Source organism: Camellia sinensis, chromosome 6, assembly GCF_055761805.1.
Source record: "Camellia sinensis isolate YWXY chromosome 6, ASM5576180v1, whole genome shotgun sequence".
Lineage (NCBI taxonomy): Eukaryota > Viridiplantae > Streptophyta > Magnoliopsida > Ericales > Theaceae > Camellia > Camellia sinensis.
The window spans coordinates 176,259,788-176,281,967 of NC_138966.1; the positions used below are offsets into that span (position 1 = coordinate 176,259,788).

Here is a 22,180-nt window from a genome sequence, read left to right on the forward strand (position 1 = left end):
TATTTAATTCTTGAAAAAATTACAAAAATAAAATATAAGCCCATAAATATAATAAATTAGTAAAAGATACTATCTAGTTAAAATTTTATTTCAAAAAAAAAATCTTAAAGTTTTATATTGTCTTCGAAAAATGGATGTCAGTTCTTCTAGTGAATTTTTTTTATAAGGACAAAGGTAATTATGTATAGTATTTTATTACTTATATACTACAATGGCTACTTGATTTCCTTTATTTAGTATTATATACTGAATTTCGTTTATAATTTCTTATTGATTGTTTTTAAGTTTTTCGATAAATTCATTTTATAACTTAATTATCTAATTCTACTTATTTTGTATGTCTAATACATAATTTTGTTGACAAGACTAAGAAATCAGAATCTAATACTAATTTAAACACGCAACAGGAAAGAGAAAAAAAAAAAAACCTTTTTAAGATAAAATAGAAATTTAAGATTTTTCTAGAATAAAATATTAACTTGGTAGGGGTATTTTTTTTAAGGTCCCTGATATTATGATTTTATAGTATAAAGGACATCAACTATTTTCATGATGTCTAAGGTCCCTCAACATCAATCCAGAGAAATTTCAGTCCCAGAGAAAATTCGATCCAGAGAAAATTCAACCAGAGAAAATTCAATCCAGAGAAATTCTCTGGTCCAAACCAGAGAAAATTCAATTCAGAAAAATTCAATTCTGTCTAAAATTTACCTCTCATTCTAGCTAAAATGAGGTGTACAGTTCTAGAAACTAAAGAACGAGAAAATGAAAAACATGAGTTGCAGAGATAAATCTCTCAACAGCAACGGTATACGGACACAGCTCGTTGCCTTGAAGGTGGCATGCACATAATCACCATGATGAGTATGAGAACAATCAGCATAAGAGTTGACTTGATATCTGGAGCTTCGTCTTCACCTTCTGCCATGATCAACACTTCTTGCTCAAGCTTTCTTCTTCTTTAGTTTGTTTCTCTGTAAACTATCAGTTTGATGCTTTTGCTTGTTCTTGTACTCTGCCCAAAATAAAATGTAAAGTTGTGGTTAACAACCAAGTTGACTTGTTAATTATTTTGTGCCTGAGTTGGGAGTGTACATTGAATTTGCATTTAGTTTCTTTGAATTTGCATTTAGTTTCTTTGAATATTTGACCTAAAATTCAGTTCAAATGAAAAAAAATAATCGAAATAGACGTTTTGTGAGCTAAATTACCAGAGAAATTCTCAATCCAGAGAAAATTTTCAACCCAGAGAAAATTCAGTTCCATTGCCAAATACTCTTGGAAGCTTGAACCCAGAGAAATTTGAATTTTCTCTGGGTTGAATCCAGAGAAAATTCTCAACCCAGAGAAAATTCAGTTCCATTGCCAAATACTCTTGGAAGCTTGAACCCAGAGAAATTTGAATTTTCTCTGGGTTGAATCCAGAGAAAATTCTCAACCCAGAGAAAATTCAGTTCTATTGCCAAATACTCTTGGAAGCTTGAACCCAGAGAAATTTGAATTTTCTCTGGGTTGAATCCAGAGAAATTTGAGAAATTCTACTACTAAGAAGGTGGAGAATTTTTAAAAACAGAAAAAGAAAAAAAACCTATTTTAACCTCCTTCACTTGTGCATGTGTTTGGTCTCCGAGAAACCGTGGAAAAATTATTGAAAATTTTTAGATTCAGTATTGTATTTTGGTTGTAAGTGGCTGTACTGATGTTTCAAATTTTCAGATTCAAAGCATCAATCGGAGCTCCGTTTGACGAGATCTGGTAACCCTTTCACATTGATTCCCTTTCCAATCTTCTTCTTGCCCAACAAAACCACCCACCTGAAATCGAGACAGAAACTTGATTTCTAGAGAAAGAGAGAGAGAAAAGGAGGGACAGAAGGGAGTAGAGAGAGAGAGAGAGAGAGATGTGGGTGTTCCATCTGATCTCGCTACCTCTAACATTGGACATGGTGGTATTGACGCTGTGGTACTTCGCTGGACCATATGTGCCTCGCTACGTCCTCTTCACCGTCGGCTACACCTGGTTCTGCTCTATCTCTGTATGTATGTATATATGTACATGTCTGTGTGTGTGCGTGAGAGTAGACAAAAGGAAGGGGCAGAATTTCTCTGTGATAAATGAGAGGGACCTTAGACATCAAAAAATAATTTTGTGGATCTCTTCCATTATGAAAAGTGGGAGAGGGACCCTAGACCAATTTTCCCTAGGATTTTTTACTAATTTATAATACTTATGGGTTTATATTTATTTTTTTAATCATTTCAAGAATCAAATAAGTTTGAATTAAATACTTTAGGAATTTAATAAATTCAATTAATAGTTTAAGGACTTAATTTATATATTTTAGGGACTAAATAGACTTAATTGATAGTTCAATGATTAAATAAATAATTTGGTAATAGTTTATAGATAGAAAGTGTAATAAATCCTAAAAATAAATTGTAAATCTCTTTAGTGCAATGCAAAATATTAATGTGTTATTCTGCCATTGGGTTAAAGTCATCTTTTTGACTTTTTAATTTTTTTTAATCATATTTTATTTTTTATATTTTTTTAAAAAAATAAAAAATAATAAAAAAAAAAGAGTAAAAAAATCCGCTTTTGTTACTCCTAAGTCTAATGAACCCAACAAAATCTGTGGATCCATACGTTATGACTTCCGCACCAAGTAAATATTATGCAGATTTTTTTGATAATTTATTACTCTCACACACAATATTAGTATTGAATAAAATTTTTGATAATTTTATTTAAATCTCTAATGTTGCTAAATAAATAATAATTGTTGTAACTAACAACTCATCAATTTTTTTGAGTTCTTATTATAACAAGGGCAATGATTGGTGGCCACAAATTCTGTGGCTCAAATGGTCCGAAAATATTAAAACGACGTCATTTTAGATATAAAACAACTCTGAAAATGCCAAAACGACGTCGTTTTAGCATTTTCGGGCTATTTGAACCACAGAATTTGTGGCCACCAAACATTTTCTTTATAACAATTATAATTTATTTAGTGATGCTAGGGATCTCAAATAATTTATCAAATTTTTTATCAAACCTCTCAAATGGATGTAAGACCTACACATGTGAATTTATGTAGGTCCCAAACCCATGTGAAAGATTTAATAAAAAAATTTAATAGATTATTTTAAGTTTATAGCATTTTTTTTATTTTATTTATGAATTTGTTACAGCTAACAATCCCATGAATGTTCCTCATAACTTAAAATCTGTCATTAATACTTTCTGTTATACAAAATGAAATGCATTTAATGGTAAAAGTAAAATGTCTAAGATGCGTGTAAACTACACTCTTTGAAATTTAGAAAAAATATAATAAAATTTATATATATTTTTTTTTTTTTGGGTAAACATAAAACTTATAAATATAATTATGATCCCCTTCTTAATAAAGTTAAATGAATCAAAATTAATAAAAATGATATGAAGACAAAAAAATAAATAAAGTAAAACATATATTTCAATGTAAAAAATATAACAATATTATTTTTTCATTTATATTACTAACGAATTTTTAATCAAAATGAGATTGTGTGAATTAAAATATTAAAAGAAACAAATATAATTAAGTCAGATTTACAAAACTAATTATATTTTATCCAGAATTTAAAAGAAACGGTGTAAATGACCCTTAAAATATCAACATCACATTTCAAAACCACCATCCTCAACACCTCTCTGACCTACGTTCTCTGTTTTTCTTTTTCCTTTTATATATATATATATATATACACTACTCCTTTTTCATATCTATTGTGTCTCTCCTCATTTTTCAAATTTATATATATAAGTATATGCATATATGCAAAAATATGCAAGACGTATGGGTAATGCTATGGGTGTATACTATATACTACAAGTTATGAAATTTGTGGAATTGATCATCACAAATTTCATAACTCAATCCTATGAGAATTATAACCGGAAAAGAAAAAATTGTATAACCAAACAATACAAGTATAATCAAATGTTTTTGGATCTTAATCAAATAATGTTTACAATAGATCATAACTAACACATTAATAAGTCATAATTGAGAAGTTTATAGAACTTCCTAGAACACGGGACATATTAAATGTATAGAAATTTATCATAGACAACAACTAAACCAGAAAACAACTCACATTTAAACTAACCCTACGGAGTCGAGATGACAATGGGGTAGGGTTGGTTTGTAATGCTCTACCCTTGTTCCTAATCATATCATATGCAGGATAAATTGGAGCGGTAGTGAAAGTAGGGACGAATTAATTTTATAATCTTAAAAATAACAGCATTAATAATTCCCAAAAAATGATATATTTTGAATATTAATTTGTAAGTGATAAGATATAAAAGATGTACAATGAAAACCAAAGGAGTAAAAATGAGTATTTGTAATATTTGTTTTATTATATTTAAACATTTTAAATTATATAAATTTATTTAATAAATTTAATCTAGATGGTGAGGAGATAAAACCGGATGGCGAGAAAAATCTGTTCCTACATGAAAAGATTTAAAAAATGTAAAAAAAATAAATAAATAAGCGAAAATAATTGTTTTAAGTGTACTAGTTTAACCTTTAATTTTATTATATTAAAAAAATAAATTATATAAAATATATATTTAATAAATATAATCAAGACTGAAACTGGATAAAATAGGCTGGGAGAAAAACCCATCCCTGCCTCACTTTTTCATTAGGGCAAAAAAAATCCATGCCGACACTTTTTTATTAGGGCAAAAAGAATTCATGCCGGCCAAAACAATGGATGCAAGGGCGGGACATCCCTACCTACAATTGTGGATTCAGTGATCATCTCTATGAAATGTTCTCCCAACATTACCACCGCCTACATTTCACAAAAAATATAAATCATAAAAAATAAAAGAAATTTCATTTTCTAATCCAAACTATACCCATCTAATCAATTTCACATACGAACTTTTGATATTTCAATTTACCACATAACCTATTTAAATAATGATCAATTTCTACCATCACATTTAAATGGAAAAAAGTTACTAAAAAAAATTATATTTTGGCCCCAAATTTCAAATTATAGATCCAAACTCACCCTCTCCTATCCAAACTCACCATCTCTTCTCTCTGCACCTCAACAACTCCGCCAACCATCACTGTCGCCGGCTAGCCCTCATCCTTCCATCATTGGACGAGGCGGGGAGGCCTTCTTGGTAACGAAAAGATTTGAATTTTGGGTGCTCGAGGCTCAAAAACGAAATCAACCAACAAGACTTGAAGAACCAATCACTAAAATATCAAGCATAGAATCAGTTTGAATCTTGTTTAATGCTGAATTAGTCGAACCTTTTGGGCTCTTGAGCTTCTTCACACTATCTTCCAACATTGCCAAGCACCCAAATCTTCCTTTCCACCCGTTAACACCAAATGTTGTTGCTTCAATTTCAACCCAGTCTAATCAATTATCGCCATTGAATTGGGTTGGTACGAAGACGAACAAGTACCAGGATTTTAAGAAGTTTGTTTCTGATGATTGTTAGAAGAAGGAGAAGCTAAAGGAGGTAGTACTATTGTTGTTGTTGGTGTTTTTGTGAGGAGGAAATGGGTTTAGCAATGGTGATGAAATTGGGGCAAGTCCCTCTCTTGAGATGCTCCGAAACAGTACAAGAAGGGTTCGAAGTAGAGAAAGAAGACTCGCACAAAGTGCACTTGACTTTGACTGCTTTAGGAAGGTTTTGGATCAAAATGGGTTCAAGATGTGCCCAGTACCAAGCTCCTTCCCCTTTAATCGCCTTGGTTCAAACCGTGACTAGACCTTCGTATCACTTGTTCAATGCTTTGAGGGCCAAGTCTTGTGTAGTTGAAGATTGTGGAGCTGAAAAAGTATCAGTTGGGGTCCATATAGCATTGTGAGCCATTGAAGATATAGGTTGGTGTGTGCGTGTGTATATCTGAGAGAAGAATCCGAAGCAAACCCAGAGATTGTTGGTATCTATCATTGTAGTTATATGTTTACGGGTGTTGGTGACTGGAAGCCGAAGGGGAGGGGGGGTTGTGGTGGAGGGAGGAGGAGGGCTAGCTGGCAGCAGTTGTGGCCAGCGAAATTGTAGAGGTGCTGAGGAGAGAGAGTTTGACAATATCAAAAGTTTAAATGTAACAATAAGGGACAAATTAATCATGATTTAAATAGATTAACGAGTGAATTGACAATATCAAAAATTCAGATGTAAAAAATTGCTCAGACGAGTATAATTTGCGAGGAAAAATGAAATTTCCTCTAAAAACCAAGACCCAGATGTAATAGAGATTCAGAAGCCAAGTGCATTTTGATCCTGAAGAAAAGTTTTATCCGTAGTACAACAAACATGAACACTTAATTCTACTACCTCAGGTCCCAAAAAAAATATATATATATATATATATAACATTTTTCTCCAACTTTAGGTAACACTTTTTATCTCCTCTTGTTTGAAGAGCTCACAAAGATATTATAATAGCAAGAATCAGTAATATGGAAGAACTTCTGGATATGTTCTACCTACAAACTTCAATTTGTGCTTGCACTTCAGACATTTGTGAATACTTCTGGAATTGATCCTCTGAAAAAGCAGATTCTTCTTTAATCGTAGAGCTGAGTCATTTATTTCCTCTTTCCTGTGCCGATGGTTAACAGCTCAAAGCTCCGAAGAGGATCATCACGGCTGGCCCTTGTGGCTGCAGCACGGGTGAAAGATGATGATTTGGACTCGAAACCAGGTTGAATCCTTTGGGTAGTAGACAGACGACCGCTGCCTGAAATCAACCGGCTTGGTCGATTCTCACTGATGCCACCGGATGAACTCGGTTGGCTGCTTGACGTGACAACCCTTTTCGAAGTACTTCCATTTCGAGAAATGCGACCTCGTTCAGAGTCAGCTTGCTGAAAGTAGAAGAGGCAAAGAACAATCAAGAATTGAACTTCCAGGGATGAAAATGAGCATCAGATATATATAAAAGTAAATAAATAAATAAAATATAAAATATAAAAAAAATTACTAACCACATCCTTTGATGATGGTACATCGTCCGAAGATCTCTGTCTAGAGTGATCAGTGTGCCTGGAGTGTTCACCATGCAAGCCGGGACCAGAACCATTCCTTCTAGCAAATGCCTCAACTCCGCCTGAGAATCTATCTCGAACCTCTTGCCTCACTGGATGAAATGCATAATGGCCAAAACTCAGAATTACCCTTCTTTTCATTATAAATGAAACAGGCTGCAGAATTTTTTATAAAAAAACAATTATATACACCACTTTAATTTTAGGGCAATTACCTGTGAGTTGCATTCTCACAAAAATATTACAAATTAAAAAAAAAAAGTTTTAAGAATTTAATTATTAATATAAATAAAGTTTATCATAGATTTGTAATTATTTTTTAAATTATACACTGAATAGTAATTTCCCCTAAGTTTTAAACCATACAAGTGCAACACCAAAGTTCCCAAGCTCCAACAACTGATTTCACTTCACTCCACCAGAAAAATTGCCGAGCATAAAATTCTAGTACTCAGATGCACAAAGACCTTAAACTACATCCAAAGATCGGCTATCAAATTGAATCAATTAAAACAACAAATTCATTAACTCATTGTGAAACCTTGATGAGATAAGAAACATACCTGGAGCCCTTTCAGCTCTTTCTGCAGAAGGTCCTGGGTTCAAAGCTAATTTCCCAACTGGCTGCAGAAGAAAGATGAGAGGAATAACGCAAGGATCATTTATTAAAAGAATATAAATAATTTCAAGCAAATGTGAAGTACTAACCCGTGCTCTGGAACTGGAACTGGAACTGGAACCAGAACCAATCTGTGGATACTTCAAAATAGTCCAGTCAAATACATAGTCAAACTGATAACCTGCACCGATTAGATCGTAACAAAAATAATAAGAAGCTACGATACCTTTCACAATTGAAATTAACACCAGCTTTCAGTTAGAACATTAAATGTCACAATGAAAATAAAAAATTAAACAAAAAAACAAAAGACAATTACAAATACAAATACAAATACAAGGATGGGAATTCAAAAGCAAAATTTTTAAAGGTGAATGCGTACCTCGAGATGTTAAACCCCTCACGAGGCGAGGCGTAAACCTCAGGGCATTGAGACGTAAGCATTTTAAATTTCAAATTTTAATATTTATTGAATAAATTAAATATTTTAAAATAGTAAAAAATAAATAAAAACTAAACTAAATATAAAAGTGTAAATACTTTTCGTTTTAAGGCGTTGGCATAGAATGAAGTTTTCCTTCATTGAAAGCGAAATTAATATTCTTAACTTTAGTGATTAAGCTTTTCACTTGACCATTAACTGTGTTTTTTCTTTATTGATCATTTACTTAATTTTTTATGCAAAATATAGTTTGCAAAAAGGGATTCTTTTTATTTTTTTATGTTTAAACAATCTAATAGACTAAGAGGGTGTTTGGGATGATCTAAATAAATGTACTTTTTGACTTTTTACGAAAAGATGTGCAAAAAAATAGAAAGGTAATGTGATCCAAAAAACATAAAAAGATAAAAATTATGTTTTTTTAGGTTATGCCAAATAGTTCCTAAGTTTAACAAAAGCTCAAGGCAACCTCTGCATGTGCGTACTCCTCCCATGCTCATGCGCAAAAAGCGTACAAAGCGCACCTAAGGCTCATGTCTCAAACTATGACGCGCAAGCCTTTCAGGAGTAATGCCTAAAAATCAAAGCCTTGATGCGTTTTACCTTGGCCTCGAGAGAAGGTGAGGCGAGCATTGAGGCAAGCCTCAAGAAAGCCTTTTAAAACTCTATTCAAAAGTACAGTATACCTTCTCGAATAAATAGGTCGCGGAAAAGCTTCTTAAGGTATGAATAATCTGGTTTGTCATCAAATCGCAATGATCGACAATAATGGAAGTATGATATGAATTCTGATGGATGAGATTTGCAAAGAACCTGCAAACATCATGTTAGAATTTCATTTAGATAAACAAAGCTATCAATGGCTAGAAGATTTTTTTACAAATGCAGATACCACAAATAGGACAGGTGATCTAACAACACAGTGATTATCCTATCCTGTATGAACCCCTATACCATATATTAATAATAATGAAATTCTGTCTAAGCAATTTGGCTCTCAATAGCAAGTGATGTTACCTCTATGGGAGTAAGCATCTTCTTTTCACTAATTTTGTCATATTTCTGCTTTTTAGTGCCAGCTTTCAAACCCTGCCAAGGAAGGCTAAGACACAAATCACATGAACAGAGTTAGATATTTAAAATATAAAATAAAAATAAAAAAGGGAAGAAGAAGAACAAGGGAAGTAAAGCTTCCATCAGATGTTACACCTTCCCCGCAGAAAATACATAAGAACGTAACCAAGAGATTCCAGATCATCCCTTCTGCTTTGCTCTGCATGTAATAATGCAAAATGACAACTAGGCGAAATGTAACTCTAATAAATGTGAGTATATGCTAGTATGGGACACCCCATATTTGGTCAAAAGCTTGAAACTAGTTAAATTCACTCACCAACTCCAAGGTGGGTGTTAACACTGGCATAACGAGCTGTGCCCGTAAGATTTTTATTTTCCCTGTAAGAAAATATTTGGGAAGTATCCATGACAATTATAAAAGCAGAAAACTAACAAAAGAAGAAAAAAGTTCAGTTAAAATCATGTAAACAAAGAAAGGCAAAAATGATAAAAATAAAGGGTAAACAGTCAAGAAGCAGGCATTCCCTGGATGTCATAGATATACATAGCATATAAATATCACAGGAAGCACCAGACCAGCCTATGGAAGAAAGAGATCATTGAGACTATTGAGCCAAGCTAAGGTTTGGAACCATAGTTTTTTAAATTTATATATTGATCCATATATGTACAAACTGTAAAGACATATTTGCCATCATGGCTTGGAATCAACCATTGGGTTCGCCTATACTTCAATTACAATTCCTCTTCGGATGCCAATCAGTGTGTTCGCCTATACTTCAGTTTGTTAATTTTGTGCGCGTTGCAATATGTTAAAACCTATCACCTACTTCACCCACTTAAACCTACTCCACTAAACCTAACCCACTACACCACTACCACCTCACCTACTCCACTAAACCTAACCCACTACACCACTACCACCTCCAATTCACCTACTCCTTACCTACTACACACTCACCCTCTTCTATATATAGGAATCATGAATCATTGTAATAAATATAACATTCAATCAATCAATAATACATTAATTTTTTACATGGTATCAGAGCAGATTTAGAACCTATTATTTTCGCTTCACCGGCGGGCGGCAACCTCACCTTAGCCGTCCGCCGGACCTCAACCAAATTCCGCTAAAGTTTTCTACACGCCCTCACTCCGCCGCCGTATTTCACCGCCGCTCATCTTCCTCCGGCCAAATTCCTCTCAAACTCCATGTCTTTGCCACTGCTAGGCAGTCGGTCTATGCTTACAGGAGTAAATGATGTCAACACCTCTGTATCAGAAGGAACTTGTGATACTGTCCATACACAAGTAGATTATGACACCACTCTGGAAGACTTAGTTGCTCAGGTGATGGTTCCTGTAAGATCCCCAGCCGTGGCACTTATTGTCACTAATGCCTTGATGTTGCGTATGCCTTTTGAAGCTCTGGCAGAAACATGTGAGGCTGATAGATCTGCTTTCGACATGCCCTTACTGCTATTTGTAGCCCTTGTAGGGGCCACAGTTGGAGGACTGCTTGCAAGACACAGGAGAGGAGAATTGGAACGGCTGAATGAGCAGTTGCGCCAGATCAATGCAGCACTAAGAAGGCAAGCAAAGATCGAGTCTTATGCCCCCACTCTGAGTTATGCTCCTGTTAGTGGTAGAATACAAGAAAATGAAGTAATTGTTGATCCAAGGAAGCATGAATTGATTTCCCATTTGAAATCTGGAAAGAATTTTCTGAGGAATCAAGATCCAAAGAAGGCATTTGTGGAGTTTAACGCTGCTGTGGTTGTTCCATCGCCATGGGAAGTACATGGCTGTGGCTGTTCCAAACAGATTCATCTCATCTCTCTCTCTCATCTTTGATGTGGTGCCCAAGGATGTCAACACTGCTGTGTTGTTTTTGAGAAGAGTCAGAAAACTTGCAACGAAATTCCTCTCTCTCACTTTACTTTTTCAAACCCACAGCTCCTTTTTCTTTCACCACATGATCCCCTTTCTTTTCTTTTCTTTATTTTCCACTTTCAAACCCACAATCCTTTTTTTAAATCAACCCACTCAACTTTCTTTTATTTTAATATATATCTATATATATATGTTTATTATAACATATTGCACAGATTCACAAACCCATTTTCTTTTCTTCTTTTCTTTCTTTATTTATTTCTTTCTTTTCATTCCTTTATTACATCTATACCCATATCCATCATCACACTCTTTCTTTATTTATTTCTTTTAATCACCTTTTGCACCTCCCTCACCGACTCCCTCACCACAAAATAGAATTTTTATTTATTTATCTTATCTTTTTTTTTGTGTTCCATTTTTCACAATAAAAAAAAAAAAAAAAAAAGCTTTGCACACCAAACCATATTTTATTCATCTCAGGGATCAACCCCGATCACAATTTCACACATACACAAAAAAAAAAAAAAAAAAAACCCAAAGAATTGTTTTCTTTTCTGCCGACGGCCACCCACCGACCTCACTTCTTCGCCTATTCCGCCGGTCTTTTCTTCTTGCCTCCGTCCTGGGCGGCCCTTGACAGTGCTGCCTCTGTGTTTCCCGCGCCGCCGGGCATGATCACTACTCCCTGCTCCTCCACTGCAGCATATGGCGGCCCTCCAAATCGAAACATCACGGTGGCCTTCCGCTTCAGCTCCTTGTTTTCTGCCTTTAGCACACTTATCTCTGCTCGCGCATCCTTATACATGCGTTGGAGCAGAGCCAGTTGGGCGTTTAACTGCTGCACCTCATTTGTCCTACTCTGCAGCCGGTGCGACAAGTTTGTGACCGCAGTCATGGTTTCAACACATGACTTCAAAGTATACTGATTGGCCTCAATATCAGTTTGCACCGCCATTTTTTGCTCCACCGACCGCATCGGAAAGTTCAACGGAGCAAAACCAGAGGCGCTTGGTTGAGGTTCACTGGCCACCGCACCAGTTATCTCTCTTGTTGACTCGTTGAGGTCGGGAAAAAGAGTGAGCAGACCACGGGACGAAGAGGCCATATTCTGGGTAGCTGAACGGGAAGACGAGGCCATGTTATGGGTTGCTAAGTGTTTCAGGGAAAGGTTGGTTACAGAATGGCAACAGAGTGTTCCAGAATCTCTTTCTCAGAAACGGAAGAGTTTTTTCAAAGGATTTTCGGCGGTTTCAGACTGGTTTGCACAGCCTCTGCCTCAACCTTGGTTAAATAGCCGAGGCCGACACGCCACTCTGTCGCTCACGTGCCTCGCCGCGTCTCCGGCTCACCTTTTGATGGCTCGACGCTTTCTGTCAGGCACGCCTTTTGATGAAGTGGGCGCGCCTTTTGAGGGCGCGACTTTTGAGGGCTCACTATATATATCCATATATATATATATTTGGGCAGCCTATATACACCATCATACAGTGTATTTTTTAAGGGTCCGACAAGACTCTGTAAACTGTTCCGACATTGATTCCGGTTAGCTCCTTCATGGGTCCGACAAGACTCTGTAAACTGTCCCGACATTGATTTCGGTTAGTTTCTACAAGGGTCCAGCAAGACTCCGTAAACTGTCACAACAACTATCACAACATTGTCTGCTACAACGGTCCGACATGACCCCATAAACTGTCTTCTACATCGGTCTGACACAACCATCCAGTGTCCTCTACAACGTTATGACACCACCATACAGTGTCTTCACCATCGGTCTGACACGACCATACAGTGTCTCCTATCCTCTTTTCTTTTATGTATTCGTCTATTTTCTTGTTTTGTTACTCTCTCCAAACTCAAGTTGGCTAGTTCCTATCCCCCTTGAGTTTGCAGGGGGCTGTTAAAACCTATCACCTACTTCACCCACTTAAACCTACTCCACTAAACCTAACCCACTACACCACTACCACCTCACCTACTCCACTAAACCAAACCCACTACACCACTACCACCTCCAATTCACCTACTCCTTACCTACTACACACTCACCCTCTTCTATATATAGGAATCATGAATCATTGTAATAAATATAACATTCAATCAATCAATAATACATTAATTTTTTACACAATATTTGTTATTGGACTTGATTTGCTCTTTATTTTGAATTAGACTGATTTATCATCCATATAAAAAAAACACGGAAAACTTCACTTTACCACCCGTAATTTCAGTCATGCACATAACCCTCTTGTCATTTGTAAATAACCATTTAACCCCAAATAGTTGAACTAAAAATACTATTTCATATATTTTTATTTGCCATGCCAAGGCCAGTCACGGACTTGCTAAATGCTTAGTGAGAAAAGAAAGTTCATTTGAAGTTTTTCCCGTGTCTTATATGGTGTGCAAAAGAGAAATTAGAAGAATCTTTGAAGATAAAGAACAGTTTTCTCAAGGCATAAGTCCATTAAGGATGTTCACCGAAACTCCTCATCTTTATCACCATCCTGCTTCCCCCTTCAGGGAAAATCATTGCCTGCATGTTGGGCTCCCCCTTTTCTTTTACTCATGTCTCATTATTAGCTATAACACCTCCTAAGTCTCTTTGATTTATCCCCACCAACAACACAACAGCACAAAGAACACTCACGAGTACCATGTATTTCAGGGAAATTGTGCCAAATTAAAAAAACTAAGACAACTGATGTAGGCCAAAAGGAACCACATTGAGGCCGCTTAAGTTACATTTATAATCTTTGAACTTCGTTTAATTGGTAGAGATGATATGTTTTGTGCATTTGTATTGATTTGGCAGGCAACACACAAATTCAAGCAAAAAGTGGCGCAAAAGCAAACTCTCCGTGCGAGTAGTGAAAATTTCCGACCTGCCACCTCACCACACGTGCAGCCAGGCTCCACCGCACTTGCAGCCCACCACTGCTCGAGCGGAAATTAGGGCCACTATAGGGTTGCGTGCACGAAAATTTCAGTCTGTTCTACTTGGAATAAAAGGAAGAAAAGAGGCTACTCTTAGGGTTCAAAAATATTTCAAGGAAAATGAGACGCTAAGGTTTGAAGAAAGGAGATTCTCAAGCTTCAAGGATAATTTCATGGAGGCTTCCTTTTCTTCTACTTCTTCCCACTCCTCCATGAGTGGCTAGGCTCCTATTTCTAGGGTTTTGATGAAACCCTAGCCAAGTAAATAGGCTTTCTTTTTTATTTTCTTTTATGTAATGATTTGAACAATTGTATGGTTCTCAAGAAGTTTTCAAATATAATTTTACATTATTTCTTCAAATATTCTTCTTTCTGTGATTATTGAATGCTTCCCATGCAATGGTTTTCTGTACTTTCATGTTCAAGGTATGAGACGAGTCATACTACGAGGGGACGAGCCGTGTTGCTACCCTAGTTTAGAGCGAACGACTTGTACTACTTGAGATGGTTCATGCCTATACATTGAACATGTTAATTTTCTTGATAAATGCTTCGAGCTTCTAGTTGCGAAGTATTATTTAGTTAGAACCGTAACATAATTGAGTCTCGAATTGAAGCTGTATTTATGTAACTAGTTGTAAATTCATTACCCTAGATTTTTCTCAAAATCAGTAAGTTCCAATTTACTTTTAATTGCTTAGTTTAATCTCTTAATTTATTTTAATTATTACTAGTTTATGAATCATCATCTTTTTAATCAAAATTGAATTAGGAATTTAGCAATTAAATTAGTTTAATTTCTTGTTTGTCCCTGTGGATCGATACCTATACTTACCATTGTTCTAAGGAATTTGATACAGTTTAGTGTTTATTTTTGGTGTGTGGACCCATCAACAACAATGCCCTGAGACATTAGTGCCAGTGAGTAGAAATAATTATGTGATAAATTGACAATCCATGTATGCAAAAACGCCTAGTTCTCTTTCACAAAGGATTCATGAGTATCATGTATTGTGGAATAATTGTCTAAAATATTACCTGATATTTTTATTTTATTTTTTTGTTTTATTTTGATAAGTAAAATATTTCCTGATAATTTAAAAACCGTGAACTTGTACTTATCCTCAAAAATAAATAAATAAATGACAAGCATTGATATAACATTAACTTCCCTTCACTTGCCACCCTAAACATCTAAATAAACATTAATATCATATGGCAAGCTTATATATAAATTGCATAAATGGATTCAAACACCTGAGCGATATAGTTGAAGTGGACAACAAACACCATTATATCAAACTCTCAAAACTCATGGAAAATCATTTCAATTACCTGTATGGTATGTGCTTGTGTGTTTGAAGATCTCTATACTTTTTTGCAAGGCCATAGTCAATGATGTATACCTGAAATTTTACAAAAAGGAACAAAAAAGAAAAAAGAAAGTTGAGGTATAGATGCATAAAGCAAATCCTAGGAGTTGCTAACTTTTACACATTAAAGAAGAAAAGCAATAATATCAGTCCACATTTCCATGTAAATGTCAGGTTGCCAAGGGACAGTGAAATTTCACAAAAGCAAATTTAAAAAAATATAATAATAACAATAATAATTGACTGCAGATTAGATAAGTGCAAGCTCAAATGAGCTAAATGAAATAAAAAGCCTATATCGGTCTTTTACGCCCTAGCCTCTTCCTCTTCATGATATAAATTAATTGTAGTCGTACCAAGGCTGATAAGAGTTGAATACATTCCATCATCACACAACTATATTTAAAATTTCTAATGTCTTTTTTATGTAATCCAAATCCTCCATTAAAAAATAAATAAATACCTAGGAATAAAATCAAACAATTGGCTGGTCAGAATCAAACATCAGAGTTATTCAACATATTGACTGTCAATCCTAAGTTAACAATCATTTTAAGCTTTTAATACTATGGACTCTAAATTAAAAATTGCATCAAAATGCCAAATCCAGACTTTCACAGTTAAATTTTCCTTAATAAAATAATGAATAAAATACTAGTCATCAAGAAAATCAGGGCTTCCAATCTACAATCAGAAGATACAAGAAAATGGAGGAAATGAGGTTCAACTACACTCAGCAGTGATAGTGTGGTAATAATTTCAAGAACAAATGGGCGAAGAGAAACATTAATTGTCCAACAAAGTACACTTCTTCAAATGGTCATTTATGATCCCATCCTTTTGCATTAGTTGCAGACCAAGACACATATATAATAACAGAATATGATCATATCCCAGGTTTGAACTTTAAAATGTGAAGCAATGGTTTAGAATAATATGATTTCAATCTTAACCAAGGAATAATTGGTGAATGATAAATCCATATTATTAGGTCCAAATTACAAGTTCCTCCTATTGTGAGACATGACACGTGATTCTCCTTCTGATAGCAATCACATCTCAGCTTTAAGATTCCCAAGCACAGCATGCTTAGCTCTTAGGTCCACGTGATAAGTTGATAACACTATTTTCTCCAAATTTCATTTAGATAGTTGAAGTTCATAATTAATTAAAAAGTGTCTAAATTTTTACAATGTTTGGTATTGCATTTAAAAGACATCTTGAGTTTGCCTAAAGCAAATTAAGTCCAAAAATTATTTCAAAATATCAAAAACTAACCCTTAAGCAGTGATGGAATAAGATCATTAAATCAAGAACATCCAATTTTTTAGGTCTTTCAGAACTTTGAGTATTACATGGTAATAAAAAGACAGCCTTCATGGGGCTAGAACCCCCACCATAGATTATAGGGAATTGACTAATATTAGCACAGTAATACATATTTTATACGCTGATACAATGGATATACTACCCAGAAAGAATTTTTCCCCTTTAGCTTATAACTTACTGCAGTCCAAATAACAAGTACAATATGCATGAACAATTTCTTCACATGAAAAGTTTCTAAGAATTCTGACAGTTGTCCTTGTCTTGTTCCTTCTTAATTCTACTTTTAGCCTTTTATCACCATTTGTTAATAAAGCATTCATAATGATCAAATAATGTCAAATCATATACTCCATCTTATCCCTTGGACTGTGCATCATAGGATCTGAAAGATTTTGAAAATATGTAACTCTTCAGCAATAAGAATGTGAATAAACGAAGTCCATTAATATGATGAATCAAGAAATATTTTCAACATTATCACTTCGTGATCCAGCATTGCCTTATAAAACCTTAATATAGGGTTGGTTTGGGATGTTCTAAAAAAGTACACTTTTTAACTTATTGGCTTATATGGGTTGGGTTTGGGTTGGGTTTGATGTGATGTGTTAGAGAGGTGATGTGATTTAAATAAGATGATGTGACTTAAATAGGATAGTGACTTTTTGATTTTTTGTATTATTTAGTAGATGCCAAACTTGGCCATAATTTCATATACAAAACAAATATGCATTAATTTACAGCCTTTACACATCCATACAAATAAATGTGTGTGCATTTGTATATATACTTGAAACATTTTCTTTACCTCCAACATGGAGGACATAAATATAGCCAATCATGTTTTCAGAATTTGTGTGATGAAGATATTCCCTTAGAGGAGTCCAAAATTGTGATACTTTTTAACTCTCCTTAAGTATACTTTTTATCTACTCATCTTTCTAAATCAAGTTCAGGTCCAGCTAACCTGTAAGTAAACAATTGATCATTCTTCAAAAATGCCAACATGATGACAGTGGCCAAGTATAGTACATACCATTTATTGTGTAATATATGCATGTACGACAATACAAAGTCAAAATGGGGTACATTATCAATATAGTATCATTTTGCATTACCTTGTATCCTATTGCATGTATTATAAGCCTTCAAAATTGGGACAGCAATACAAACCCGTCAAACAAGATCTCACCCAGTATTTTCATTCTCAATTTCAAAGACAAGTCAAACTTAGAATCTTATACTAGAACTAAATGGTTGAAAGCATCAATGCATAGAAGAGTCGCAATGCAACAAGCATGTAACACCAACATAAATACAAATACAAAAGCACCTCACAAAAGAACAAACCTGATTTGCTTTGCGCCCTAGACCCATTAGAAAGTTGTCAGGCTTTATATCACGGTGAAGAAAACCTCTAGAGTGCATATACTCAACTCTATTAATCTATGAAAAACATCAAGAAGAAGCATAAGTAGAGCAGATACAATAACTAGGCAAACCGATCACTAAATACATATATCATCACTAGGCAAATATTTCTTTCAGGCATTGTGCACTTACTAACTGATCCGCAAGCATTAAAACTGTTTTTAATGTGAACTTCCTATTGCAATAGTTGAACAAGTCTTCCAGGCTTGGCCCAAGAAGGTCAATAACCATTGCATTGTATTCGCCTTCAACTCCAAACCATTTGAGGTGGGGAACACCAGCTTCACTCAATAAATATGAAATACATACATACAATTATTTTGGTTCAGGAAATCATGTTCAATCACAAAAAGGAAAAACAAGAAGAGAAAACTCACTTCCTCCTTGAAGAAGCATGTACAATTTTGATTCATAGTGAAGCTGAGGATGCTTAGTCTTTACTGGTTCCTAAACCAAAAAATATCAAAAAAAAAAAAACCAAACCAAACCAAACCAAAACAAAACAAAACAAGAGAAGACAAAATTTAAAATATATATATAAAAAAAAAAAACTTGCTAGGTATCAAAAGAAATTTGTGGCTGAATAGAAATTTTGGGGAACAAAATTTCTTTTTTGTACGCACAACACCAATGGTTTTCAGTATGATGCACCCTCAACATCTTCCACATACAACAACACAAATGGGTATAAGCATACAGATCTAAAAATTGTACTTGGAAGAAAAGTGACAACACTTAAAGCCCAATAATGTCTCTAAGCGAGACTAGTGAGGTGTGTGCTAGCAATAATGTTATAAAAAATGAAAAATAAAAACACTAATTGGATAAACATTTTACCTTCACAGGCAAAAACAACTTCAAGACTCCCTTGGAGCAAGATATTGAAAAACTAAAGGAGAAATAACATGCAAAATGGTGTCTGTGAGGTAAACTAAAGGCTGAAAACATTGTCTAGTAAGCCCACACTGTGACTATAGAAAATCAACTTTCTGGATTCCATGTTGGTCAGCCAACTTACATAGCTTTGTTGGCCCACCTAGCGGGTATAAACCTACCTAGACCTATCCTAGTCGACCAACCTATACGGTCTGGTTACCATTGACTAGACACAAACCCGGTTGACCATGTTGACAACATGAACTATCAAGTCCTATCTTGAAGATATTCTTAGTCATAGCCTCATTGAGAGTCATCTTCAAGTTTCCTAGGCTCCACTCCATGTTTCCTTCATCTTGCGAAGGCCTCTAGGCTTGCCAATGTGCTTCCAAAGGTAGTGATTTAGGTTCTTACCTCAGGTCAGATAGTAGAAATGCCATGGATTTGTAAAAGAGCCATGAACATAAACAGTCATGAAATTGCCAACCTATGCTAATCCTAGCACTAATAAGCTCTGGGTCTAGAATTCCTCTTTGAAGAAAATAGTTAAGTCAATTACTTAAATTAGACTTGCAATTAAAACCAGAACCAACGCCAGCCAAAAAAAATAAGCATACCAGGGATATACAATTGACACCATGAGGGAGATAAGACAAACTGAATTTTATGATTTCATTTTACTATAAACATTGGCAACCAAGGTAGACAAAGATTTTCAACTCATACGTCCAAATATTATATTATCTCCCAAGGTCCTTCATTTCAAACTAAAGTCATAGGTTTCTTTCTTTTCACTGTTTGTTATCAATAGTTAACCATGAAACATACAAACTACTTTGGAACACCATTTTCCATTCAGTTGAAAAAACATTTGGCTGCTCGGAATACAAGTCCTCACATATAAATTCTGCTTCCAAACTTCATTGAAAATAAAAATAAAAATAAAAAGAACAAAGAAGAAGTCAATGCCTTCCTTTTAAATTTTAGTGGTACTTAAACCATCAACAAATCTAAAAACAAGTTAAATCAGAGCATCTGTAAAAAAGATATTTCTGGTCCTTGGCTTACAGGGATCAATCTAGGTAGAGTGCAACAACAATTGTTAGTGAGAACTGACAATAAACTGAATTGGCATGTACAAAAAGCAAATTCCTTCACAAATGAGAAGTGGTACTACAAGACAGAAAAAGTCACGAAAACATAAACGACATATCTATCATCAACTACACCTAGCAATAAATGGAACCATCCAAAGAAGAAAGATTTAGTACTCATACCATTAACAAATTCACGAATCATTTTGCATAACTACTAAATACAAAACATCCAACACCAAGATCAAGCAAGCTCTTCGCATATCAAAACACATACGTACCAGTTTCACAGCGACTTCCTCTCCACTTTGTACATTAACTCCTGAAACAAATTTTAAAATATAACATTATAACTAAGTTTTGTTTGGGGGGAGGGAGGAAAAAGAAGAACAGAATGCCAATTGAGAAAACAAATTGCATATACCCAAATACAGCTCGCCAAACGATCCGCTCCCAATCTTCCGCCCAAGCTTGAACTTTCCACCAATCACATGATCCATAGTTTGATCCCCAATTAAAACAAACTTCTTTAAAGAGCCCAAAATTTCAATCTTTTTCTTCTTTTCAAACTCGAACCCAATTCACCATCCCAAACCCCACAACACCCAAAACTCTGCCCCAATTAGGTGCCCAACACTAAAATCTCCAGACAATTTTCAGATCCACCAAAACCCACCATTCAAAAATCATCCAAGCCCTCCACAATCCCCCAATTATATATCAATAATAAAAAAAAATATTTAAAAACCCTTAATCTCAAAACAAAATATTATACGCGTTAATCTATAAACAACGTATTTTTATCATCAAAAGAAATACCAACAAATCAATGAATCAAAAAAAACCCTAGAATCTACGTCATCGGACATTGGAAACCCTAAATCTGAAACAAATGGTTACGAATCGAAACCCTAGTTTGAATATACATTAGTCTGCAAAGTAGATGAGAAAAATATGCAATGAATATACAGAGAGAGAAGGAATACAAAAAACCCGATTTGGAGGAATCGAAATGCTGGGAATTTGAAGTAAGAAATAAAGAATCCAAGAAAAACGAAATTGACGGGGCAAAATTTGTATAGATTTTTCAGAGAGAGAAGGGTTTGGAGAGAATTTTATTGCAATAATCTCAGGAAAAGAACAAAGGTTGGACGAGAGAGAGCCAAAGAGATGGAAAAGTAAAATAAAATGGCTAAAAGGGGCAAAATTAAGAAAAGATGTGATTATTTGGATTTTTTTAATTTTCTGCTACTCATATTTGTTACGATACATTCTTTTATTTTATTAGAAAATTATGTTTGTAATTATTTATATATATAAATTGTAATTTTTAAATGTTTTTTTTTATTTTTTTAATATTTTTTTATTATATTAAAGTTAATATTTTGATAATAATTATATGAGTTAGACTTTTTAAGAAATTAAATATCTTTTTTTTATTATATTATATTAAAGTTTAATATTTTAATAATAATCATATGTGTTGGACTTTTTAAGAAATTTTTTTTATGTTTATTTTTAATGCATGAAAGCGTTATTATGAGAAATAATAATCATATGTATTGAGACTTTTCAAGAAATTCATGTGTTGGATTTCAAAAAAAAAAATTATGCTTGTTCTTTAATGCATTAAAGTGTTATTTGAGGGTAAGATTTGGGGGTTGGGAGAAGTTAATAAATACTAAGATTTTTTTTTTAAAATCAAAAAATCAAGAAATTTAGATTGGGAGATTGGAGCTCTCACAAGACTTTGGGCCAAAAATCTCCTTTTGCTTAATATAAAGTACTAGCATGTCACTCGTGCTATGCACGGAATAAAATAATATATTATTTATTAAAAATATAATAATTATATTATATTTTTTATATTTTTTCTTTTGTAAATAAAATTTTATATATAAGTTTAAGAGTTTTGTTTCAAATGTTCCTTTATTATAATATTTACTCATAAACGTATATTAAAATTGTTGTATTGACAATTAGCAATTAAAATTATGCTTTATTAAAAAAAATGACAT

General features: G+C 34.1%; 1 protein-coding gene, 1 long non-coding RNA gene and 1 pseudogene across 4 annotated transcripts; 1 reads left to right on the forward strand and 2 right to left on the reverse strand.

Moving 5' to 3' along the window:
* Positions 1–595: 595 nt before the first annotated feature.
* Positions 596–2,191, reverse strand: LOC145793078 (uncharacterized). Its single transcript, XR_014333576.1, has 2 exons — positions 1,929–2,191; positions 596–1,814 (listed from the first exon to the last, which is right to left on the reverse strand). It is a non-coding gene; the product is annotated as an uncharacterized LOC145793078 (long non-coding RNA).
* A 4,093-nt stretch (positions 2,192–6,284) lies between these two features.
* CKL10 (casein kinase I-like 10) lies at positions 6,285–21,415 on the reverse strand. 2 transcript variants are annotated; one of them, XR_003636746.2, is made up of 14 exons: positions 20,587–21,415; positions 20,444–20,484; positions 18,570–18,639; positions 18,325–18,473; positions 18,112–18,207; positions 15,398–15,468; positions 9,540–9,601; positions 9,356–9,419; positions 9,164–9,248; positions 8,833–8,959; positions 7,794–7,885; positions 7,649–7,709; positions 7,026–7,241; positions 6,285–6,905 (listed from the first exon to the last, which is right to left on the reverse strand). XR_003636746.2 is itself a non-coding variant. In XM_028226839.2 (14 exons), exons 1-14 carry the CDS (start codon positions 20,660–20,662, stop codon positions 6,627–6,629), a joined length of 1,425 nt encoding a protein of 474 aa, XP_028082640.1. In that variant the 5' UTR covers positions 20,663–21,415; the 3' UTR covers positions 6,285–6,626. The 2 variants fall into 2 exon arrangements, 1 of the variants encoding a protein (XP_028082640.1); XM_028226839.2 differs by having other exon boundaries at positions 7,026–7,177.
* LOC145793079 (protein FLUORESCENT IN BLUE LIGHT, chloroplastic pseudogene) lies at positions 9,414–13,323 on the forward strand (annotated as a pseudogene). The gene has a single exon (XR_014333577.1). The product of XR_014333577.1 is annotated as a protein FLUORESCENT IN BLUE LIGHT, chloroplastic pseudogene (transcript).
* Positions 21,416–22,180: the final 765 nt, after the last annotated feature.